General features: G+C 36.7%; 1 protein-coding gene across 1 annotated transcript in view; it reads right to left on the bottom strand.

Annotated features, from left to right (window-relative positions):
• PAN2 (PAN2-PAN3 deadenylation complex catalytic subunit PAN2) overlaps positions 1-25,456 on the bottom strand; it is a 79,112-nt gene extending 53,656 nt beyond the window's left edge. Inside the window, exons 1-5 of the mRNA XM_083121310.1 lie at positions 25,354-25,456; positions 17,542-17,655; positions 9,906-10,123; positions 5,870-6,039; positions 320-440 (exon numbers count right to left, since the gene is read on the bottom strand). Coding sequence (XP_082977436.1) covers positions 320-440; positions 5,870-6,039; positions 9,906-10,123; positions 17,542-17,605 — 573 coding nt within the window. The 5' untranslated portion in view covers positions 17,606-17,655; positions 25,354-25,456. The remainder of the gene's footprint in view (positions 1-319; positions 441-5,869; positions 6,040-9,905; positions 10,124-17,541; positions 17,656-25,353) is intronic.
• Between the last annotated feature and the right edge of the window lie 2,282 nt (positions 25,457-27,738).

The raw sequence follows: 27,738 nt of genomic DNA, 5'->3' as shown, positions 1-27,738 counted from the left end.
TCATCCTTAAATTTTCACATGTAATTGCCATGTCATGCAATTTCCATTGGACTCCTTGAACCCTTCTGAAATTGGTAAACACAACACGAAAATAATTTATCTACAGTATAGATTCTAATAACTTTTCTGCATAAGAAACTCAAAAAAACGAAACCTCAATTTTAAGTTTTTCAGGGAACCAAGCTGAAAAAACTTAAAATGCAGGAAAATGTTAAACACGATCAATACAAGTAACACACAACAGGAAAAGTTCATCTTCCATCTAACTATTGTTACAACACAAACAGTATCCAATATTACTTTCTTGGCAAATACTTACCACGTTTGTTTCTTCCCCTCTGGCAAAATTAAATTCAATCAACTTATCTTGATGTCCTCCCATCAATAACGTTTCAGGTGAAATCTGAAGAAGGGTCTGCATTTCCTCCATATTATCTGAACTTGAAGAAACAATTAGTTCAAAGTTTAGACAACTTTGAAAGAATACACTGGACAATACACATTACTGTTATAAACTTTCATATGCTTGCAAAAATAAAGTGATGTATAAAGATACAATTTTTGCCAATACTCATAAAGCACGAATGTAAAATTAACTGATAACTGGTATTCGACGGTTCTGAATACAGTGTGTTCGAAAAGTCCCTGCACTCATACTTTTAAAAAAGCTACTAAGGCATTCATCTGGATGAGTTGGCAATCCTACTGTCAGTAGGGATTGATATGACCTTGAAGAACAAGTTTGTTATATTCAGAGCAGTCCTCAGTGGGAGACGAACAATCACAGTTTGTCAAGAATGTCTCTTAAGCACATTGCCCACTGAGACGTAGGGAAACGTGGCAACAGAACCATTCGACTATGGGAATATCCACTTAACTGAATGAATGGGTGAGGGAGTGAAAGAGAGGGGGAGAGGCAAAGGCATATCTACATCGCACAGTGTAGTGGTAACTGTTGCATTGTAATCAAGGGTTACCAGCATCAATTCCTGGGGTGAGAACATTATACTGTGATTCAGATCCCACTTTAAATGTGTAAGCCCAGTTGCAATTAGTCTATATTAACATAAGATGGACATAAAATAAACTTTCTTATCTATATCAAAAACATATTTTGCTGTCTTATATATCACCAGCTGAATGTTGTTTTGTCGTATCTCCACTTTGTGTCGAAGATGAATTCATGTTATCATGTTCTGTTCCTGTTCATGTGTCACATTCCGAAGTGATTAATCTGTGCATAAAGTGGTGTGAATAATCAACAATAATAAAATGTTTGCACAAATCTTGTAGTGTATTCAAAATCCACATACATCAAACTTCAATCAGCTCTCCTGAAAAGTTAGTGCAGATGGACATACGACAACATAGTATTCAGCCAGCGATAAATATAAAAGATGATCCATAAATGGTAACAATGTTCGAAGTGTGTACATAGGTCATTGATGTCAAAACCAGGTATGGATTCATGCACTGCAGTAGGTACAGTGGGATACATGAGTATTGCCGTGCAAATTGTCCATGACTATTTTCATAATTTTTCTCTTACATCCCATGTGATTTTAAGGGATAGATTTTTATGTAGCTAGTGCAGAAGTTGTCAAGAGCTCGTTTTGAGTTGTATTTTATTTCTTGAAGCTCTTATTGGTTCAAATAAAGTGCACGAACCTGGTGATGGGACAATTTGTACGGTAATACTCATGGATCCCACTGTACACAAATAAAGTGATGACCTAAGAAATACCAAAAGTCCAGAATAAAATAGCAGTGTACATAAGATCTTAAAATAACATTAAGTATGACAGAACTGTGTAACAATGGGTTATTCTGCAACTGCTTACACTGGACCAAGAGTAATGAGGAACGTTTGTTTCAGAGGAGTGTTTTCAACATTTTGAGCCTAATTGACAAAGCTTGGAGATGTGCATGGAATAATTTTCATCGAGCCTCAACTGTTTTATTTGCCTCATATGGTCCAAGTACAATTTCAATTTATTGAACTACCAAAGAGGTTGAGAAGCATTGATAAAAGTGTACAAAGTAGAGCGCTGCAGTGAGCGAATTTTGCTCAAGCGTCAAATAGTTCATATGGATGATGCTAGATAGCGTACAGAATTTAGAGCTTCTTTGCTCGAGCGAATAATGCTCAAATGGGCAAAACAAGAGGTATACACATGAAGCCCAGCATTACAAGTATATCCATAAATTAACTGTGGTAATGGGGTCTCAAATGTGGAAACACGCAAAATTTAAGTTAAAATAGTCATTATCTCCATGTTAAAATGTAGTTTAGTCCATCTCACAAATACAGTGACATATGAAAATTAAATATGTAAATGATTGTAGGCTGAAACTGCTAGGATGGATATTTTACATATGGTTATTGTTACATTAAAATGATATTCCATGGAATCGTTCAAGTGTGGGATACTCGAGCAAGTTCAAGCAAGCGAAAGTGCTTCCATGCAGTACTCTAGTACAAAGATAAAACCAAACTGTATTGAAAAATAAATACATTCCAATAGCATAAATTGCAGCTTATTTTTTTTCCTTTCAGAAATTAATCCATAGCCCCTTTGAAAGAAAAAAATGTGACATTCAATTTCCTACACTCAAAATGACCTCACTTTTATCATTAGTAGGGGCATTTTAGAGTTACATGCGTGACATTTCACACATAAAATGTAAGGGTCTAGTCATGATATTAGATCAAAATATTCACAATTAACTGATTTCATAGAATTATGAAGTACTTTGTGGTCTCTGCTGTCAAATGAACAAAGAAAAACTTGAATATGATGACATGACCTGAATGCACGAAAAGCATTTATGTAAATTTAAAACTGTCGCAAAGTTTGGCTTCATTTGTTTGTGAAGCATAGGCTACATATGATGATAATTTTTGTTGGTGAAATATCCAAATTATATCATTTGCAATAAAAAAAGTTGCTGCAATGTCGGAATCGGCCAGCAGTCACACAAAAGACTTACACAGAAGAGTAGGAAACCACAACCCCTTTTCCCCATAGTGACATTCATTCCTTTCCCAAGAACTCCAGATTCAGCCCAGCATGATAATGCTGGATTTCAAAACGTTCACATTCTTACCACACGAGTTTGCAAGCAAGAATTGGCGATGAATGGTTTATCTTATTTCCACATAGCATTGACCACCAAGCAGTAACATGTCACGTTTGGGTGAAGCACTTTAGTCCTGCCTTTGATCTCGCAATCTGCTTCCCAGGAGGGTACACCATTTAGGGGAAATATACAAGGTAAGTCAAAATGATGGACCTGATTACAGAAATTTATTCTGTGAAATCTAATAAACATATGTTATTGTGAGACATGTGCTTCGAAAGGTTAACTTTCAAAGTTTAGTTTCCACGCAGTGTTTCCACTTTCTACAACTAGGAGTCAGCAGCGAGCAGCAAAATGGTGTTGACTGGAGAACAGAGATCTTTCTGTGTGCTTGATTATCATGTGAACAAGTCTGTGATTAGTGTGCAACAGCATTTCCATACCAAATATCGGAGAGAACCACCTATGGGGAAGGCCACTCATAAGTGCTATGAACATTTCAGATATTTGGGCTGCATCTGTAAACGAAAATCCACTGGCCGTCCGTCGACTGGGGAAGAGACAGTGGAACAAGTGCACACATGTTTCTTGCGGAGTCCACAGAAGTCCACCTACCGGGCAGGACCCATGTGATTTCTTCATGTGGGGTTTTGTCAAGGATCATGTTTACGTACCACCACTTCCAACAACATTGGATGACCTGCGTGCCCGCATCACAGCAGCCATTGCTGATATTGACCGCAACATGCTACACAAGGTTTGGCAGGAGATAGACTATCGGCTTGATGTGTGCCGTGTTACGTGAGGTGCTCACATAGAACAATTGTGATTTGTTTGAAAACTACTTTGACAGTTTACCTTTCTTAGCACCTGTCTCACAATAACATTTGTTTATTATATTTCACAGAATAAATGTCTGAAATCGGGTCCTTCATTTTGACTTACCCTGTACATGGAACTTCCTGTGTTGGACCCCCAAGTCACAAGGAACAGTGAATCTTTGAAAAGGACAAATCTCGACAAATGAGTTGTATCTCTTTGCTATTCTAGCCACTTAAGATCATTGGTAGAGACTCATCTCTAACTTAAACTTTAATGTAATAAAAACAATAATAATATCTAGATTGATTCATTTCGCTGCTTACATGGAGTAGAACCACTTTCCGTGGAATGTCCCAGAACATCATACTTAATATCTGGTCTCTCTTTAGCAGAAATTTTAAATAAGTCATGCTCATCTGGATTCAATGGAAGATTTTAGGTTGTAATCAAGGTTCATAAATGTACTGTTTAATCCCAGTTAACATATACTTTATCCTAACATACATTTTACAACTATTAGACTCATCCTCAATTACTGGTGTTGGATTTAATCAAAAAAACTAACTTTCTAGCCTTCTTAAACCAGAAGGTTTATAGCTGCAACAACACAATCCTTCCATCTGTACTTATCCTGGGCAAGATAGTCTTTACCAATTTTCTTTAGGTCCATCTCACCAAGTTATCCCTCCATCTTCATCTTGGCCTTCCTACAGGTCTCTTACCATCAGGTTTCCCAACAAGAATCCTGTAAACTCTTCTGTCCTCTCCCATTCGTGCCACATGGCCTGCCCACCTAAGTCTTCTTGATTTAATTATTCTAATAATATATGCACAGCAATACAAATTGTGCAGTTCTACATCATGTAACCTTCTCCACTCATCCCTTTTAGGTCCAAATATTTTCCTAAGGATTTTATTTTCAACTACTCTCAATTTATGTCATATTTGTTAGAAAGCAAAATGGCTTGCAAGATACAATTGTCCATTCTTTAATTTCATACATAAATATGCATTAATTGTGAGTTTTATACATAAAATAAAACTTTACAATAATTATCAAAATTATGAAGCTTTGGTTGGCTAAAATCACTGCAATTCTCAACATGTGATCTGTTGGCAAGAATTAACTTCTCAGGCAATTCTCTTGTGTGTACAGTTTATTTACACGTACCTCCCCTACTCCATATATACATCCTTTCATTACAGATCCAATAACACATGCTCTAAGTTGCCTTATGCCCCATCACACAGAGAAATGCACTTATCAAGACTTCACTCTACGAGCGCACTATTTAGCATAGCGCTAACCCGCCACCGCAGTTTATCACGCAGAGGTCCCTACGCCGTCCTCTTACTAAGTGCAGTACATCTTATTAGACCTACGTGCACACTATTTAGCATAGCGCTAACCCGCCCCCGCAGTTTATCATGCAGAGGACCCTACACATACGGTGCTTACTCTCTGTGTGTCTTGATGCACCCATAAAACTGTCTTAATCCATTGAGGGACGGCCACTTTCTGATCTCTGAGAGCCTGAGAATCTGTGTCTAAGGGTACACGTAACAAGTCAGAACCCGCTATTTATACCTCCAACAAATGACCCACCCCCAACCACCAGGGCAAGGTCCTATTGTCACCTTTCAAACAGGAAAGCCGTTAAGGGTAAACAACCATTGGCTTCCCCGGCTATTGGGCAAAAGGTAACCTAGGGAAAAGCATTTACAAATATCCAAACTTTTACACATACACTTTCCATTTTGCAGCTGTGTGCGTAAAAACCACATAACAGACCATAACACTTTGAAAAATTGTAATTAATTTTGTTTGCATGTGTAACACTTCAGAAATATATTTGTGGCATCAAACTATTGACACAAGAGTACACCAAAGAAGGAACATAATGTAATTTGATAATAAAATTATATGGTATTTATAGAACTATGGGATTCATGAGTCCAGAAGTACCTGTGAGTAAAAATTGGTATTCCTCTTCTCATTTGACACCTTAAAGAACTTTGTGTCAGGGCTAGGATTCCATCATCAAAAGTGTGGATATGGCGGACTTCTTGGCTTGCATGGACTTGGAATGAAGTGTATTTTTGCATCTCCTGGCCATAGTAGGATGTGACATGGCCCTAAAAAAAGTGCACATTCATGAATTTGTATCTGGCACTAACTAATAGAAAGAATTCAAAACAAACAAAGAAATTTTACATGCTAAGTTCTTACATGACTTACATGCTTCAGGGGTATCATTGTAATGAAATGGAATTTATTTATTACCCCTTGCATTCTATTACACATCATACTATTGTTATTTTATTATGTTCCCTGCTAACTGCAACAATGAACATAAATTATGAGGTGAAATAAATGAAGGGGCAGTTACATATAAACATACATGCCAATGCTGGAACTCAAAAAAGCTAGAACATTTGATGGTGATGTCACAAATCAACAACATGTTCAGCCACCAAAGTGGCACAGTTGTTCTTGTGTAAAATTTATTGTGAATCATTAACCTTTAGGAGACAAGTGGTAGCTATGTTTACCACATCCACATGGCAGCAATTAATGTGCCACTTCTTCAAAACTACACATGATATTTCACATCCATCTTTTTCGTTCATTTGCATACATTTTGTCCTATTTTGTCTTGCAGTTTCTTCATTTCTCAGTTCCTACACAGGCTTCATTTAGTATTGTGAAGGGGCTAATTTTGGGTAAATTTAATGTTAAATATTTTTCTTATTCGGAAAAACACCTTCAGCAAATTATATTATGTTGGACCTGAAGAGTTCTAACTATGGTGCAAATTTCAGATTTTTCCTCAGCCCCCATTTGGGGATACACAGTGTCGATTTTATAAAAATTTTCTATTTTTGAGAGTTTATAGAAAGAAAGGGAGCTCAGACACCTCATATGTTTAAAAATTTTTGGACTTACCCTGCACCACAGAGTAAACATAAGAAATATGGTTAAGGTGTTTTGCCCCCTTCATAGTTATTTTGTGCACCAAATATGAGCAATTATGAAAAAAAAATCTCTGATTTATTGTAGTATAGCATGCAAACTACTATTCTGGAAGCAAAACTGATAATAAACAAAATGAAAGAGCATTTATTTTTTAATTAAATGGGTTTTGAATCATTACATTTGGAATTATAGAACAGAAGTTACAGTGATTTTCGTAAAGGTCTGAAAACAGTAAAATCACTGCACGGCACTGATTGAAAATAGCTGCCAGATCGAAACGCAAGCCTACAAAAAAATTTAATGTTGCTTTTGAACACTTGAAAGATGAAGAAATAAATGGTTAAAATATTAATAATTTTAAAAATGGTGAGGCGACAAATTAATTCAAAATTGGTTGAAATGGTATGGAATGAAGGTATAACATACTCAAATTATAAAACAATATATCCATTCTTACTATTATTAACAAGTGCAAACTGAAAATGGCCTTGTTTTCCCTCTGAGTTGAGTATAATAGAGTAGATCTTATAAAATTGGGTAATGACATATATTGCTGATATATTTCATTTTTATATGTAATAATGTGACCATCTACCAATTCTCGTAGCACTTCTGGCAACTGGAGAATCGCAGGGGACCAACTTCATTACTGGAACTTTTACCTTTCAGGCTTAACCAACATACGCTTACTCATGCAAAATGTCAAAAACAAGTCTGGGGTTAGTAATTTCAGGTTTTTATTAACTTTTACATGCAAACATGCTTGAAATTTATTAGAAAACAATCCGATTGACATGCATCGCAAAAAGTTACAACCACGGCTTCCATTAAGCTAAGCCACAGAATATCTCCACACTGCTATTACTATGTTTTATACAATGCAATTCAAAGTAAGTATATAATATAGTTGAGAAAGTAGCGCAGTCTTCCCTCCCGAAGCTGAAAAAAGAGGGTCGTGGGCGTTCCCAACCCTGACGTCACTCACGGGACAGAACTGACGCTGTCACAGACCTTTCCGCTTGTTATAGGATCTGCATTTGTGTGAAAGTGCCTTGTGTTTTCTATTTCTGTAGCTCTTGTGTGATAGTGGAGAATTTTTTTCAACAACAATAACACTTCAGGAAAATGTCGCGCAATTGTGCTGTTGCTTTGTGCCCGAACAACGCAAGAAATACAGTAGGACAGGCACATATCTAAGCAAAAGTTTTCGGTTTAAACTACGTAGATAAAATGAGGATTTTGGTTTCTTGTTGTGTGAAATAAGATAATGTGACGATAATTTAAGGAGAGAAATAATTATCAAGGCAAGACGGAGGATGTTCTGTAACCCTGTTATTGATAATAGCACGCATCCAAAGTGGGGTATAGGGGCTTGACCCCTCATCTCTCCAGAAAACTTTTCAGTTTACATTAGATAAAATTAGGCTTTCGGCTTCGTCAATAATGTGACTGAGAATGTTCTATAACCCTGTTATTGTTACTAGCACGTATCCAAGATGGGGACCAGGTGGCTCGAGTCCCCTCAGGTAATTTTTCAGTTTACACTACATAAAATTAGGTTTTTATCTTCTTGAAAAATGTGACGATATTTTAAGGAGAGAAATACTTATGAAAGCAAGACGGAGAATTACCGTGTTGTTGATAATATTGCACGTAAACTTTACTTGAGCTTTCAGTGTTGTCGCAGTGAACTTGAGCACTATGTAGAGACTTGTCAGTATTTGGAAGCTACAAAGGTAGCTCCACACGTAGGGCGATTCGTTGTAATTTCTAATCTCTGGAAGACGCGAGAGGGAATGTTCTTGAATAAGAGGAGTCGAACTACTGGCAATATCCATGAATCGTTTATCTGCGGAACATTCTAGAATACAATGAGGATAAATATGCGTTAATTAGAAATATTCCTAAATAGATATACTTTGACCTGACCTTGGATCCAATGAGAAAAATTGCGTTGTTTCTGACTTCATTGCCTTTTAAGTGTTCAATTCAAGGACTTGTTCATGATTTATTTGATCGTGTACAAGGCACTTTACTTCAGTCTCCAATATGAAATCATAAAAACTTCTGGGAACTTGATTTCAAAAAATGTGTCCGAGATAACGAGTGGCGTTCCCAGAATTTTCGGAAGGGAAAGTGGTTACGTATACTATTTTTGGTGGTCAGTCCTCATTTAGACATCTTTTCCTGTCTTTGACGTTCAAATGGGGCTATGACCCCACCAACCCTCCCTTGGGCACATAACTGGAGATAAATAAGTAAGCATTTAACCATATTGGGAGACGAAACATTAGATGTGTTGGGAACGGAAGGGTTTTCACTGTTCATTAATTGTTTCGCGATCCAACTGTATTCTAGAAGACGATTTAGGGGATAGTTGTTCCCCATTTTCTTGCCTCCACACTATGTCCTCTTAATGCTAAGCCTTGTCTATCAAGAGAAAGTAAACTTTCCTTGCAAACCCCCAGTTTTAGAACCAAATTGCCACCACTGGCCTTAAACATACAATACCCCTTAAAAAATGGGGTTCACCCACCTCGCCGAAAGGAATTCCTGGATAAGTACCTGGGTGTAAGCTATTTTTTCCCCAGGTACCCATGTTATTTGATGCTGGGTGGGCACCGGGGCTGCTTCCAACGTTAGAAAAGTTCCCGGATTTGAACCAGCCAGGGATTGAACCCGGGACCTTTAGCACGGTAGTCAGACGCGTTACCGACTGAGCCACCGCAGCCACCATATGATATGTCATAATAATGAGAGCAAAACACTGTGCAGACTGTAATGTGGGACACACAAGGTTTGACAATTAAGCTTGTGAACTTGGCAGCACTGTTCAAACAGCTACCGATACTTTCCACTATAATACATCAGAATCAGCTCAGCCGTAGTAAAATCCGACAATTTCAACAATAATATATATATTGGCCAATACTGATAAGAATATCGACTAACCCATCTCATCACTACTTTCTAATTTCCATGCCAATTTTCCTCCAAAAGTAATTTTTCTGTACATCATACTTACACCTTGGTTCCCCATCCAGAGCAATTCTTCTTGCAGATCAAATGCGATTGCTGACACACCAAAATGCTCTCCACCATCGGCAAGGATAGAGTGAGTTTCCTGAAACTCGGGTTCTCCATAGGATTCTGTGTAATGCTCAGTGGCTGGCACGAAACCATCACTGGGCATAGGGTAGCCAGGATCACCTCCTGGGAAGTGGGCTGTTCCATCATCGTAAACTTAAATGTGATAAAGGTAAGGATATAAGATTACAAATACATAATAGAATTTTAAAAAAAGGTTGAAATGTACAGCAGGAAAAATAGGCTAGTATGATATTTGATTATGTACTTACTTCTGTTATTGACACAATTAGAAAATTTTTCATTTACAAAAATATGTAAGTATGTTTTATCTCTTGGATCAGTGGTTTCCAAAGTGTGCACCGTGGCTGGCTTACAGGAGCACCTCAAAATGTTCCATTATATTCACTGAAATGACACTTATTGCAAATATGTGCTTATTTAGTACTTTTTTCTTACATATAAAATGTTTCTGAATTTGAAATGTGTGTTTATTTTTTAACTTAAGGCAAGCAACCTAACCACAGTAACTGAACATTGCCAAGTGTTAGATAGGCCTACATTCTGACTTGGGCTCTACGGAAAATCTGACTTGGGCTCTGCGGAAAAATCTTGAAACACTAAAGGTGCCGTGAAACAGGGGTTTGGTAATACCTGTCTTAGATCACTATCATCACAATTTCCAGGATAATTACTCTGCAGCAGTGCACCTTATATGGGCCTATGTATGGGGGTCGAGCCTCACCAACAATTTGCCTGATTTTATTTTAGAAATAAATTATCACACTTACAAGAAAAATATATATATCATCAATATACATGCAAAGAATTCACACAACTTGAATACTGAGTGAATGTTATCGAAATACTCGGTGTCCTATAATATGTACACTATCCGTGATCACATCATTATTAGGAAATTAAGGGAGGAAAGGAGTTATAACCAGGATGAGGAGTGACAGCCACTAAAAACTCTCACAATAGGCAGGCAAAAAAGCATGGAAAATAAGCACTAAAAGCGATGAACATAGACAGATTTTTCACATTTTCCCTGGATTAGGCACTCAAAAAGTAGTTATCTTCGAAATAGGCTATTATGACTAAAATAGAGAAAAACAGCGACTGTAAAATACAGTAAAATCTTGTTAATCCAGACTAATGGCAGGGATAAGTTGACCAGTTTAACGATAGTCTGAATTTACTGAAATAACCTAAAAGAACAGTAGAAAGTGCATTAAAACCCCGTTTATGGCAACAAAACACGTTTATTATGATGTATAAAGGGCATAGGCCTAAATACACTATACAGTACAAAGTCTGCGGAAACAGAATTTCATCAGTGGTTGACTGCCTTTTCTTTGGGAAGTTCTCTTGTTGACTTCTAGCCACATTTAAAACCTTGCATTTTTTTTAAGCGAAGTCCAGCTTATCTGGGTCTGGATTAATGAGGTTTTACTGTACATGTATTATTTTCAGAAATGACACCTGAGAGTGTTTTTTAATGTAAAAGCCTACATTTTCTGGCCAGGAATTAAAAAAAAAAAACATTTTATGGCAAATCTTCAAGCCTACTTACAATATATATTATTACATAAAATTATAAAACAAATCTCAGATCTCAACCCAGTCAACGCATCTCAGAAGTTGATGATCCCCAAACTTTGGAAATGTGTCAGCCAGTATTGGCGATTAAATTTCAATTGTAATCAGCTCATACCGATACATACATCGGTTCAGTCCCAGTTAAAGCAAATTTCCAGACTCCTAAAATGTGGATTTTCAAAGTTTTTCTGATCTGTGCTACCTGGATTAGCATAGAAATTTTTCCTACTTGTATCACATGTAATTTTGATAGTCAAAACTGGTGTTCTGGTTCATGTTTAATACAGGGCCTCCCTGATGATGCAGTGGTAGGTATCACAGTCACCTTGTAATCAAGAGGTCCCGGGTTTGACTCCCAGTAGAGGTACATAGTGGTTCGGATCCCACTTTAAACTGTAGGTCCAGTCCCGATTAGCCTTACTGTGCATAAAGTGAACTTAAAACACCAAATCAACCAACCAATTATGTTTAACACTTAGAAAAGATATTGAATTTTTGTTATTCAGCACTGATTTTCTGCCACTTTTGGCTAAATGTTAGGATGAGTGATGATTAGATGAAACTGATGAATAAGCACTCACAAACAATACCCTAGCCAGGCTAGGACTTTAATCTGGGAACTTTGGTGGGGAGACCACTTACCAAGCTCAGTCACAAAGTCATCACTTAAGGGAAGAAAAAGTTTCAACTAAGTGTGATTCCGCTTTTCAGAGAGTGTTCATAAAGTATCTTGATGCTTAAGTGAAAATATGGTTCCCAATGCTTAATGCATTTGCACCTGGTTAACAAAGTTGAAATTTTAGTTGTATAACTGAATACTTAATTGACAAATTATACTATATTTTTTTTAAAAAAATATCATTATTTTCAATTTGGTAGTGATTTAAAATCATACAAAAAAGAACGTACCAGTACATCATTTATAGTTTATTACAAACACCTGGCCCTTAGAAACTCACTATTGCTCAAAAGCTGACACAAATTCCTCCTTTTTGTTAATTATAAAAATGAGTATTGTAATGTAATGGTCATTACATTAGCAAAAATGCATGGTTTTGATTTGATTTGCTTTATTTTACTTCGCCTTTTGTGAAACTTTTCGCTAATTTGTGAAAATGGGGATGAGTGATGATGATATGATAAAATTGATGAATGGACACTCTCAAACATCCATGCCCAGGCAAGGATTTGAACCCAGGCATCGTAGCATGATGTGCTAACCACCCGCCATGGGGGCCGGTGCAAAAATGCATGGATAGTTATTAAATACAAAATAGTTTAATTGATATTTAATCATATTCATTAATTGTTTGACGAGCACAATTTGCTGTATAAAAATTAAGAGAATGTTAATGGGAATTTCCAATCAATCCTTTTTCCAAGTCACACATTTTACCACACTTCTTTACATGTTTATACACATATTTTGAAACTTAATGTAACACGAAAAAATTCCAGGCTTTAATCATGACAGTGAGCAAAACAACAAAGGTGTCAAGTAACAAATTGGGATTGTTTTGGGAACTGCTCTGCCTACCAAACACCTTCCCATACAGCACAAATCTCCCAGGGATATCCATTGGATATACACAATGTCCAGATCAGATCCATGGATATTATGGATATCCATTGGATGTCCATTAGATATTCATTGGATTTCTGTAGGATATCCAGAACTGGACATCTAAAACTCGACAAATTCTTGATATCTAATACACAGCCTAAACGTGTGTAGAACTGGTTTTAAGAAACATTGTCCAATTCCGAATATCAAATATGTCACCAGATCTCTTCCAAAACTGAATATCCAAAACACATCCAGATCTTGTCAAAACTGGATATCCAAAATACATACAATTCTGGGTATCTAATACATGTCTAGAACTGATCCAGAACTTGTTATCCAACAATGAACATAAGTAGGATATGTTTCGTATATTAGAAAATGGTAGGGGTGTGTGGGGTCCCGAAAAGTCAGGACCGGAATCAGGAAAAAAATTTCGAGTCATCCCAACTTCGGGAAATTAATTCCCAACTTTTTGGGATCCCATAAAGTTGGAAAATACCGAATGGTAATTTTTAAAAGTCATTAATTCTAGACGTTTTCTGCATTGTAAATGTCTGGAACTTATCGAAAATTGTTCGTTTTTGTACCAGAAATGCAAAAATAATCACTTAAAGTGAAAATGACGTGTAGAATTCGAGATTGCCAGATCTTCGGGAAATTTTGAATATTTCCAGACCCGAAAATTTACCAACTTTGTCGGTAAATTGCAAACTTTTCCATCCCGAATGTCGGGATTTAAAAAGTTTCCAGTCCCGACCCAAACAATTCTGTCCCGCACACCCCTAGAAAATGGTCATAGTATTACCGTTGTGTATACTTTATCTTGGAATTGAAACAATAATTGCATTGAAGCATTAGCGTTTCTAAACTTATTTACTTGTTATATTTAGTGATTTAATATTTTTCTTCTTAGAATCAGAAAATTTCGATTTAGTCTTACTAAACGCTACAATACAATTGAGACTAAAATCGAGTAAATCCTACTTAGCTATCCACATCATTTTCAGTTCATGTGTTTTACGCCTGAGCCTGAGCGAATCAGAAGCTTGTGACTGTTTTCCTTGTTGGTGAGCATCTTGTTATTTGCTACTATTAGCGATTGAAACTTTTTAAAATCTTAGAATCAGAAACGCTACAATACGCTGCATACAAGAATCGGGCCAATGCTCGCTTATAGCATCACAAATCTCCAAGGAATATTCCCAGATAGCACAAAAGCTTGCGGAAAGCTTACGATAGCAAGCTTGTTATGGCAAGCTGGACGCAAGCTTGAAGTACAGAGGTTGTTCGCTTTATATCCGACCATTGTCGATTCGGTTCTGCCACCTGGCGTATCATGCAGGAACTATGGGTCTGCTGGCGGGAGCAGTGTTGTGTCTGACCTTGTAGGTGCACAAGTGTAGTGGTAGTGAATGTTATCAAATGGCACAGAAAATCAACAGGTATTGGGATGGTTACGTAATGGATCTTTTCCATGCTAAGTTTTCATACGTACGCATTGTGAACCTGTATGAAAGGTACCTGGTGGGTTCCAAATGGAAGAAAGTTGTCACAATGGATGAATCATATGTCCATCTCACTGCTGGTGGTCACAGTCGGGCGATCACATACTATGACATTGATGGCAAAGGGCACAGCAACTTTGTTCGTCAGTGCAGGGAAAGTTTCCCTCGTGGCTCTATGGTTGTGACAGGATTCGGATATGAGCGTAAGTTGATGATACGCAAGGTGGAGAAAAATGTGAAGGTGAATGCCAGATACTTCCAAGACTCCATTCTGACACCTAACTATCAGAGAGACATCACAAAATTGTATGGAATGGATGCAAACCAGGTGATGATCCATATGGACAAGGCTTCGAGTCACACCGCCAGAACATCACTACGTTTTTATCAGGAAATGGCAGAGGAATTAGGAATTCGTGTCATTCCGTTTGAAGACATTCCTGTGAAAAGCCCAGATGCCAGTGCAGTGGATTTTTGCGCATTTGGACTGTTGAAACGACGTCTTCAACATCCCTGGATGGTCTATGGAAAGCTTGCAGGGAGGAGTGGGACAGAATTCCAATGCCTGTCCTGCGCCGGAGCTTGCTGCAATGGAGACTGTAATGCCGGGCGATAGTCCACAATGCTGGGGGTCCAATAGAACATGATCGGTGGTGGCAGCGTGGCATCTTTTAAGGTGGGTACCCATCAAACATGGTCGGATATAAAGCGAACGACCTTCTGTAATTATTACTTAGTGTGTGTGGGTACATTTTTAAAAAATATAACAATAGACATGGTGGTTGACTGTTGCATGCATCCTTTCAAAATAATATCCAGATGAGATCCAAAATTAGTCCAAAAATTGTACTTTTCGTGTCCATACAATAAGCAAAGTACGTACAAAAACGTCTAAATCAAAGCATAATGACCAGATTACGTCCCACTTGATGTCCAAAAATGATCTGGAAATGTCCAAAATATGCATTTCTGGATATTCCTGGATATCTATTGGATATCCAGAACTTCCGACACAAATATCCAAAAGAAATCCTTGTGTGCTGTGTGGGTTGGTGTCTTGAAAAAAATTACATAGGCATAAGAATAAAAATGCATCACATTTTGCGAGTGGTGACCACTAATTTGGAACACTGTTTTTGGATATACAGTGGAACCTCAATTTTATGTTTTCGGGGGATCAAGCTGAAAAAAATGAAAATGTGGAAAAATGTAAAATCAAGGAAAATTTTATAACATTGCTATGTTGCACGGTTAGCCAAGGTGGGTCAAACTTGAAAAAAAAAAATTTTAAAACACAGTGGGTTTTTCATTAACTTTGGTATCTCAATTATTTCTGAAATGAAGGAATGTCATAGAGGTGTATACTAATGAAGATTGCATTTTAGATTCTTAGAATGTGATCACAAGCGTCATTATGAATCGAGTGCTATCTAAAATGCACAACACGTAATATTGAAATGAAGCAGAACGAAATATCAGAGCTTAGTACGCCAATACAAACATTGAATCTTTATTAAGAAATTATATAGGCCTATATTATGCTGTAGATTCTGCAGGTACTTTAGACAAAAGATTCCAATATGTATGTTGAACAGCAACATATTTATGTTTGGTCAATATTGAATACAAATAACAAACACGAAATTATTAGTATACTATAATTATGACAATATAAAATAAAATCCCATTCAAAATTAAATTCTAGATCCTAATTAATAAAAGTCACTGAACTCGGATCTGAAGTCAGATTCTCTGTAAATACTATCGTTGAGACGCTTGTGTGAATTGTTAAATGAAGAAAGCTATGCAAATGAAAATATATTGAGCAGCAATTACAAATGTGAATTATTATATGTATTCACATTTTATTTATAAAAGCCCTACAAAACCCAATTAAACCCAAAAAAATTCAATTAATCCCCTCCCCAAAAAAAAATGATTAAACCCACATGCGGCCAGGTGGGTTGGGTGTTTTCAAACCCTGTTATGTTTGGACCATCAAGATTGAATTTATAGTGCAGGAAAATGGAAAATACAAGAACATACAATTGGGGTTCTACTGTACCCTGTAAAAAGTATAATTACATAAAAGTTAGCTCTGGATGATACTTTCATTCTCACAAGTACAATCCAGAAAAGTCAACCCTGCATCCACAGTCATACTTATGGCAGGGGGTTTGGATGCCCCCACGCTGATAGACTTACCAAGTACTAAAATAAAATAATGAAAATGTACTTTTAGCACTTGTTGTACTATAATCGATGGTTATTTATTTCCTATGAACTTCGAAGACAAGGACTATTATATTGGGGTCATACTGCTTTGAAGGACAGTACCAAGGAGATTTATGCACACTATTACTTAAGAAAATATGCATAAAATATTAATCAGGAACATCCTTTTTATTATTCAAAAAATATTCAATTCTTTATCTATTTGACATAAATTTCCTTGTTTTTATACAAATTGGTGATCCTAAGTACATGGAAACTAGATAATAAATAAATGCTTTATATTCTTATGCATTTTTTTTAGTATTCTTCTTCTCTTCTTCCTCTTGCCTCATAGCGTCGGGGTTTAAGTATTCATGTAATAATAAAAATGCAATATTAATAAATTTACATATTTTAATTAATATTTCATTTAATTATAATTTGTTTTAATTTTAACATTATCATTATTATTTCTGGGGAACTTGGTGCAGACTCCCCTCCAAATATATTTCTAGATATGTGCCTGCCTGCATCGATGGTATACTGTTACATCCTATGGCAAAAAATGATACACATACAAAGCATTTTATTCATAGGTATAAAGTATAAAATGTGTTGGCATGCTACTCTGATGAACACAAATTATATATAAATACAGGAATTTATAAAAATCAATGCATATTTACTTAATATGTCTCCTGAAACTGGTGCTACATTTGGATCATAGGGTCCAATTTCTGGATATTCCATTGGATATCACTACAGCCTTTTCACATTAGTTGAGAAACTTCTGCCTGGCACTGCAAAAAAAAATATTATTATTATTAATAACAATCACACTGATTTCAGAGCTACAAATAGCTATACAGTGGCTTTCATTGTCGAGTCGTCCATGGAGAGGTGGCTATCGTGCTGGGCAGTAAGAGCGCATCTGCCAGCATTTAGACTCACAGCTTTACGCTGACTTTGGCACAGGGCGTGTCAGCACTTCAGTATCCAGATTGCTCTAGTTTGCACGTGTTTGTGAAGTGTTAAGGTGTTAACATGTTTTAGATTGCTTTGCTTCAATTTGCATATTAATTGTGCTTTTCTGCAGTCATACTATATGCACAGTTTAAAACAACATTTTTTTATGTATGATTCTTATGTCATTACTAGAGGCACATAATTTTGGTAAATAAAAAAGCAAAATTTCGGTGTTATAGCAGTGAAAAATTGGATGAAAAGTGGTATATAAAAATACATTTTGGTTTTAACATTGTGAATATGTGGATTCACTACACTAGAAAACATTTCGAAAATTCTGTTCCTCTATTCTGAACAAAGTACCATCACACATCATCATACACAACACTGTATCCCGGTTCCAGTGACTACAGTGGTAATTGAATTGCAAATATCTGTTTCTTGGCTGCTTGTTAAATTATTTAGCTATTGGCTAGTTGCAAAATAAAGCATTACGAAGCTTTAGACTCACACCTGAAAGTACAAGTGAAATAGGTTAGCTGCAATTGGTATAAAAGCTAGCATTTGAATCTCATACTTTTTGACAGAAAAGCTAGGTAGTAAAAATCAAGATTCAGAACATGATACCATGTTATTTTCAGGATAGGACCTAAGTAGTAGCAATCTCATCATGTTCTTCCATCAGTCTTTAATGACATCAATGTACACTTGTACACTGTGAGACAAAAATTACAATTGAATAATCTTTTTGGTAACACTTCCGTATAGTGGAAATGGATTTGTTTTTACAGAAGAAATTACTTACGCAAATCACTTTCTGTATCATCGTTGAAGTTTCTCAATGTGTTTTCTTTCGCCATGTAATATTTTTAGCGTGAAATCTTATTTTTTTTCCATAAAAATATCTCTCCGACATGCAATTCCTGTTGCTCCCATTTGCACGTCAAGGATGGTCTGTGCATTTCATGACGTAACCCCCTGTCAATGTTTCCAAACACACCTTTTTGTTGCAAAATTTTTTAATTTTCGAAAATTCAAAGTATGCTTGCCTAACCTAACCGAACCTTACCGGAAATGGTTTGTGGGGCTAACGTCGATGGTTTGTGAGGCTAACGAGGTATTAGCATAATTTCAAATCTGGCCACAAAATTAGGTATTTTTCGGTGAAGAAGGTTGGAAACACTGCATACGCACTCCAAATCAACAAAACACTGGCGCAATGTGCGATGAACCAGTATGATATCGCCACATTGAGTGTTACAGAACCGGAAAAACAGTGAGTACTAGTAAATTTAAAAAATATACATTATTTTCATTAGAAATTCATTATTACACCTAAAGAAATGTTCCGCAATGTAGAATTGTACGTTAGCAATGTAAAAAAGTTGCGAAAGAAATTATTTCTAGGTGTTTCCACTATATGGAAATAGTACCTTATTTTCAATGCAAAAGCGTATTATTAGCAAGTAAAATTCACACAGACAGTTGCCGTAGGTTGAGTGTGTATCATCTTACATATGTTGTATGGTAACAATTTGTCTATTTTCTGATAGACATCCGTCTGAATGATGAAGTTAAAATCAAAGTTATGGCGGCGGTGTGTGTTACTCATGTGTTTGGTTACCTGCTATGTTTAGTTCATACGGTATCTGCCCTGATAACCGCATTTTATAATAATAATAATATATCAATATCCAATAGTGACTTTTGGCACATCCTGTACATAGTACTGAGGCAATTTGACAAAGTTTATTTTCATACAATTTTATACTTGGACAGGCTGGATGTAAAATTGAAAGTGGTGTCTGGAGCACTGTGCCTTATTTACTACCCAGGGAGTAGTTGCTTATCTAAGTCTTGCCATGCTAGTATTATATTCTTGATATTGTATGTCATTTTTCTACCAGTTTCAACTTTCCACTTCGCTTTTCTGCCACTTTTGGCTAATCGTGACAGTATGACTGATGACTTGATTTGATTGGTTGTTTTAAGTCCACTTTATGCACAGTAAGGCTAATCGGGACTGGACCTACAGTTTAAAGTGGGATCCGAACCACTATGTGCCTCCACCGGGAATCGAACCCGGGTATGACTGATGATTAGATTACACTAATAAAGGGGCACTCACAAAGGAACACCCGTGCCCACACCAGAAGGACAATATGTTGGTATGTATTTTACGGATGCAGAAAATTTTATTGTTTACAAAATCAATACAGCGTAATAAAATATTTATAAAGTTACTCATGATTTGATACTAAATTGGTAAATTTCTAGGGAACGTTTCCGAATGTTTAATGATTTTTTGTAAGTATATAGGAGTATTAGAAAGTACATTAGAACACTGAAAACGGTTGTGGAAGTAAGTTCCACAAGTAAGTTCGGTATATCAGAGACACATTTCTTCAATTTTACAGAAGAAACTACTTACGGAAATGATTTTATCTAAGGTTTCTAATGTTCATCGAGGTATTTTCTTTCATCGTAGAATCTATTTGACTGGGAAATCATGTATTTTGCAAGAGAAATATCTCACCGATGCACAATTGCCATTGCTTTCCCCGATGTGATGACGTAACTCCCTGTAAGTGTTTCCAACCCCCTTTTTTTAATTATGCTTGCCAAACCTAACCAAACCTAAACTTATCGGAAAAGGTTTGTGGGGCTATCAGTCAGCTACCTGTGCATAATGTATGGTAAAAGTTCGGTATATCGGAGACACATTAAAATCGAATATTTTGTGTTTTGCATGGTTCGTACTTACCAATTGTGTATTGCGGAACATAGTTCAAGGTGCCATTATGCTTTTTTCATGAAAACGAAAACAATTTTTCACATACAGAGTGATTTTTTTGATTCAGATAGCCCCATGAACCATTTCCGATAAGGTTAGGTTAGGTTAGGCAAGCATAGTTAAAAAAAAGAAAAAGGTTGGAAACACTGAGAGGGGGTTACGTCATCAAACGTATGGAGCTTCCAATTCATGTAGGAAAGCAATGGCAATTGTGCATCGGTGAGATATGTCTGTTGCAAAATACATGATTTCCCGGTCAAATAGATTCCACAATAAAAGAAAATACCTCGACGAACATTATAAACCTTAGATAAACTCATTTCTGTACGTAGTTTCTTGTGTAAAAATGAAGGTGTTACGAAAGTGAAGAAATGAATCAAAAGAAGTACTCTGCATGTGAAAATTTGTTTCTTTTTGTGTAAAAAGTATAATGGCACCTAGAGCTAAGTACCGCAATACACAATTGGTAAGTACGAACCATGCACAACACAAAATATCCAATTTTAATGTGTCTCCAATATACTGAACAATTACCGAAAGCTTCACTAAGTATTATTCCTCATGGAAATTTCATTTGAAAAGTAACTTATGCGAGCAGGCAGGTCGACTGGAACGGGAGTTTTCGCAGATTTTCGAGGCTCGAAGGGGGTGAACAGATCTTTTGTGATCATGTATTTTTTTAAAGCTTTTTTTTTAAAGAGCCATAAACCCAACCCATTGACATACATAATTAGAAATCGCGGTAACACTTCAGTTTAGTGAAAACAGATTTCTTCATTTTTACAGAAGAAACTACTTACGCGAATCACTTTCTGTAGCATTGTTGATGTTCCTGAATGTATTTTCTGTCATCGTTTCATCTTTATTAGCGGTAATTCATGTTTTTATGTATAAAAATATCGCAATTGCCGTTGCTTCCATGTACTTCCTGTACGTGAAGCAGATGTTCCGTGTGTTTCATGACGTAACCCCCGTGTCAGTGTTTCCAAACACGCCATTGTTCTGTAAGATGAAAAAACCAAATATGACCCCAAATTTTAACTGGTTGCCTAACCTAACTTAAACTAACCTAACCTTCCGTCAATGGTTTGTGGGGCATTTGGGTCGGGTACCCTATTCCACACCCTCGAATTTTCATTTTTTTTTCTTTCATTATGAAGATTATGTGATCCTAATTGTGAATATAAAAAAATGGAGCGCGGAAAGAAGTATTAACGACTGTACAGCCATTTAAAGTTTGAAATTGTTGAGTCCAAATTTCCCACCAATTCCGGGTAATTGACTTACCGCTACCACGGCCCTGCCTTTATCTATAGAGTCTCTTTTAAAGGCATGTTAGAAAATGGCCGGAGTCACCTGCCCCAACACTATTTCTCACCGTTTTCCTCATTGACACATGAAGATACCAAAAATAAACCCAAGAAGGTAACTTACCACTTTTTACCAAGGCCACGTATTGAATTGTGGGTCGGAGTTCAATTTGTAAGTCCAAAAATGAAGTAACTCCTACATTGAAATTCCGGTACTATTATAGTATGGGGGTGACACCTATAAATCATATATTTCGCCCTTTTTTACATTTCTAATGTACTATATTGGAATGCGGAACATTTCCCAAGGGTGAAATAATGCATTTCTAAGTAAGTTTACGAATACTTACTGTTACTTGTTATTTCGATTCTGTAACACACATTATGGCGACAGCGTACTGGTTCATCGCACGTTGTGCGAGTGTTTTGTTGATTTATGCAGTGTTGCAACCTCGTTCACCAGAAAATACCTACTTTAGTGCCCGGATTTGAAAATATGCTAATACCTCGCAAACCATTGACATTAGCCTCGCAAACCATTGACATTAGCCTCACAAACCATTGATGTTAGCACCCCAAACCATTCACGTTAGCCCCAAAAAACATTTTCCCGTAAGGTTAGGTTAGGCAAGCATAGTTAAAAAAAAATTTAAAAAATACGGCGAGTTTGAAACACTGACTATGGGATTATGTCATCTATTGTGCTCTCGTGCAGAAAACAAATGGCGGCAGCAGAAACAGCGAGTCGGACATAGATTTTCGCAGAAAACAACATGTATTCGCATTAAAATGGATCAAAACTACATTCACGAACTTCCACAACGCTACAGAAAACGATTTCCATAAGTACTTTCGGTAAATGTCTGTTATATCGGAGACACTTATCTTCAAATTTACAGGAGAACCTACTTACGGAAATGAGTTTCTGTTGCATTTATCAAACTTCGTGGAGGTATTTTGTCACTATGGAATGCTGCACAACAGAAAATAAGCACTTTTGATGTAATAAAGTAGCGTTTTGTGCGAAGCGACAACATTATGCAGTTGTTTCCATTATGAACCTGCAGATGGCGCGAGTGTCGAAAGTCACACGGTCTCGTGAGAGGAAGAAGTGTTTCCAAACGTGCCTTTATTTACCAGAATTTTTTTATTTTTTTAACTATGCTAACCTAACCTAACCTTGCCAGAAATGGTTCGTGGGGCTAACGTGAATGGTTTTTGGGGCTATCTGTCAATGGTTTTTGGGGTTATCGTGAATGGTTTTTGGGGCTATCGGGAATGGTTTTTGGAGCTATCCATCAATGGTTTGTGATGACATAATGAACACGAAAGTAGGTACTTTTCGGTTAAGAAGGTTCAACACTGCATGCCCACTCCAAATCGACAAAACACAAGCACGACGCGTGATGATCCACAGCTGTGCGTGAAATATTCTATGTTCCGCAACGGAAGAAAGGACCCAAACGTATTACTCGTAATGTGAAAAATCGAAGTTATTTTTGTGTAAAAAGCATAATGGCACCTTGAAATAGGTTCCGCAATACACAGTTGGTAAGTACAAATCATTTGAAACTGAAAATATGCGTTAGAAAAGTATCTCTGATATAACAGACATTTACCGTACTTTCTCCCGTAAATTTGAAGAAATCCGTCACCCTTATACTATAATGTTACCAAAGTCCTTGTTGTCCTTTTCCACAGAATATCACCCTCCAATCCCTTCCCATCATAAAAATAAGAAGTCGCAAATTATCCCATGCCACAAGTCATTTAGAAAAAACGGTACTACTTTACTATACCGGAGACACCTATCAATGATTTATTTCACATTTTTTTACATTGCTAACGTACTCTTCTGCATTGCAGAACATTTCTTTAGGTGAAATAATGAATAACGAAAATAATGTCTATTTCTTACATTAACGAGTACTTACTGTTGTTCCTTATTTCCCACAAACCATCCACGGGTAGCCCCAAAAACCATTGACGTTAGCCCAAAAATTCACGATAGCCCCACAAACCATCACGGGGACGAGGTATGCCTACTAGGTTAGGTCTGTTAGGTTAGGTTCCATTAGCACTCCTTTCGTTCAATTTAGCATATACGGACAACATCATGGCGGCAGCAGCAATAGCGCATCGGAAATAGATTTTCATAGAAAACCACATGCATTCGCATTAAAATGGATCAAAACTACATTCCCGAACATCAACACTACAGAAAATGATTTGCGTAAGTACTTTCTCCTGTAAATTTGAAGAAATCCGTCTCCAGTATAGTAAAGTGTTACCGAGAAAACAACCATCCCCTTTACGGCCTGCAGTTGCCAAAAAGAAATAATTGTTTCCAATTTCTGAAGTCACATAAATTAAATCCAATTCTAAAATGTCCAATCCGCCAATATATCACGCAAATAGCATATCGCAATAGCAAAGGTTCCCATTGCACAAGTCAATCATAAGAAGAAAAAGAAAAAATCAGACGTGCGCCTGTGACATGAATCAATGATCCATAATCTTCAGACTTGAGCCTGTGACATGAATCCATCATTCGCCATCATAGAAGTGAAAAATCTTTTTGACGTTACGCAATGAATTTTAATTTAATTAAAAACTAAGTTTTGTAGCACGTAGATCTAAAAAATTAACTTCCGCGCTATTTGCAAACACTGTTTGTTACAAGAAACTAAATATTTTCGAAAATATTTGAAATGTGCCTGAAATCGAGGGTGTAGAAAGGGGTACTGGAGCCGGGCATTTTTCTGGTAAGACCCCAAATTTTAACTATGTTTGCCTAACCTTACCATGAATGGTTCATGGGGGCTATTCGGGAATGGTTATACGACCCCACATTTTAGGTATTAGTAAGTTTTTTTTTTTGTTTCGAAGATGGAAACACTGCATAACCACTCGAAATCGACAAAACACAAGCACGACGCGCGATGATCCAGAACGCTCGCGCCATATTGTGTCAGCAAGCGAAGAAAACTACAAAAATAATTACTCGTAACATGAAAAATTCGAATTATTTTCGTGAGAAATTCATAATTACACCTTATAGAATGTTCCGCAATGCAGAATAAGTAAGTAGAAATGTTAAAAAGGACGAAATAAGTGAGTTATAGCTGTTTTGACCAAACGGAAGTAGTACCGAAATCGCACAAAGTCAAAAGGTGCCTGTGCACAATGATAAATTCGGAATTACACAATCGGAACTTGGGCCAATTTCTCTTGGATGCCAGCTAAAGTAGTTATTTTGTGTTTACTTCGGTATTCTAAGATATCAACAGTAGGAAGATATAATGTGTACACAAAATATACTGGGACACCATCTGGATGGCACTGTTTTGAATCACTTTATAACGATTACAATAATCTACAATGTAAAGATAATGTGGAACATAAAGATATTTGAAATTATAACTTACTGTAAGAAATGGAAATGAGAGAGTAGGCAGACAGAACGATGTAAACAACTTTACACGGAACACATTCTATTCCGCCATATTTGAAATCAAATTACAATAGTTGCCAGCTCCTGTGCAGAACTGTTGGCCAATAAAAAATTGACGTCAGAACGCAAGGTTGTTCTAGCGTTGTGCGATTAGGAAGATCTATGCAGGTGGATATACTCCCACGGCTAGGCTAAAGTTCAAATCACAAACCCTGAGACCTTCTGTAAACAAAACCACCTGCATGCAGAAAGCATTGCAAACTCATAGTAGTAAAATAATCCACACGAAAATACAGCGTTGGTACAGGATTCATTACGTAAGGTAAAACAATGGCCAATTTGTAGTATGGGATACGCTGCCGCAAATGACGTCTCACTTTAAACCCAATGCTCTTTCTTTTAACCTTTATGGTTAACTCTTTGCACCAGTAATCATTTCCCATAAATTTGGCTTCTTTCACGCATGTGAATTGAATATATTTTACTTGCATTTTTTTAGACAAAATGATATAACATGGTAATGTATATTTCTTAGGATGATATAGACAGGAATGTATTTGAAATTTGTTTGTAGATTTTATGTAAATTGTATCTTATGTAAATAAAATATATAATGGGCATAAACAGCCATATGCATTGCTGTAAGTCCAATAAATATATTGATGATGATGATCAAAACAAGACAAAGAAAGTTCGTAAATTTATTGCAGTTGGAAACTTTGACAAGCATCCTAATAACGATTTTTGTTCCGCCAAATATAGTTCACTTCGTAAAATAACTTGGTGACATGGCAAGGCATGATAAGTGTGAACATCTTGTAGTAATATGCATTGTAACTTTCAATGAGCTTAGAAATTTGTGTACATAATGATATTTTATAACATTGGTTATTTTCTAAAAATAATCATGTGAACAGCAAGGACGTAGTGCAACTTAGTAATATTGCTTGACTTATCCTTAGAAAAATAACATTGCGAGTTCTATACGTGCGGGAAGGTCTCCGTGTTCTCCGAGCTTGTTTTCAAAACACCAGCAAGGACAGCCTTTGAAAAGGGGTGAGAAACAGATTCTACTCAAAATTTATGTAACGTTCTGTCAGTGGTATCCTGAGAAACCAGTAAATGAAGTGGTTAAGTTGGTATCCCAGTGCAGTGGTGTGTCTGTAGTTTTAAGGGTTATGAAAGAGAGAATGACCGGGAGAGTTACAATGTATGCGGCTGAATATTCGTCTGATGTTTTGAGAGCGGGTTCTCACATTCAGAGGCCCTTATATAAAATGAATAGGTGCTGCGAACTATGAGTGTAACAGCAGATGATTGCGGTCATGAATCAGCTGACGCGGAGTGATACAACGAATCGGTGAGACCGTTTGTTTACAGAAGGTCTCAGGGTTCGTGATTTAATTCTCCATCAGCATGTTGTTAATTAATTTTGCTTTCCTCAGAGTTTTTTCTTTCCTTTTTCTTTTTTTGCGAATTGAAATACAGGGTGGCTCAATAAGTCACTTAACACCCCCGGTACAAGGCCACTGCAGCGCGCAACATGGAAATGGTGATGACCAATCGTTATCAGGCCAAGGGGGAACCACATTGACGACACCCACACGGTCGGCGGCCATTGTGATATACGCCATATTGAATTCAACTTCAGAATTTTAAATGGGAAGGGGGTCGTGCGACATATCAAATTGGGCTAGAATTTCACGAGAAATGCAATGGTGAAGGTTTTTTCGACGTATCTTTAACCAGTAAAAAGTTATGGCTGAATTCTTGTACCAATTTGCTCCTTTTCGAGGTGTTAGAAAAATGCCTTAAAATTTGTTTAGCGCATCGGTAATGCATCGAGATCAAAGTGACGTCTAGGGAGAGACGTTCGCATGCCATCGCACATTATTTTAATCGGATACATCCATGAAGAGGTGCTCATTATCAATGGTTGTCGCGAACAATTTACAGTGTGACGCTTCCATTGAATTAAAAGTCCTTCACAGTGACAAGGCTAATGTTTATGTTCAGAAGGAAGTTTATAAACAGAAAAATCGATCCTTTTTATCTGATAACCCATGTTTGACAGATCAAAGCTGAATGGTTAATGTTGGTAAGTTAATGGTGTGACGTGCTGTGTGGAACACGATTGGTTAGTCAATTTTCCATCAACGGAACCTTAAATGCTTAGGGCTACTTGGATTTGTTAAATAAACAGTTTTTTTCATCCTTGCTTATGGAAGAAGGTACTTTTTACAGGGTTTTTTCAATAGGGAAGAACACCAGAAGACTTATGGGAACGTTATGAACCAGTTTTTGTCCAAAGTTAGTTATCAGATGACAAGGGTCACATATTCTGTTTATGAACTTCTTC

The sequence above is a fragment of the Lepisma saccharinum genome, chromosome 4 (assembly GCF_977018435.1).
Source record: "Lepisma saccharinum chromosome 4, izLepSacc3.1, whole genome shotgun sequence".
Classification (NCBI taxonomy): Eukaryota; Metazoa; Arthropoda; class Insecta; order Zygentoma; family Lepismatidae; genus Lepisma; species Lepisma saccharinum.
The sequence above is the reverse complement of the archived record's forward strand: the minus strand, read 5'-3'. Positions and strand labels throughout refer to the sequence as shown.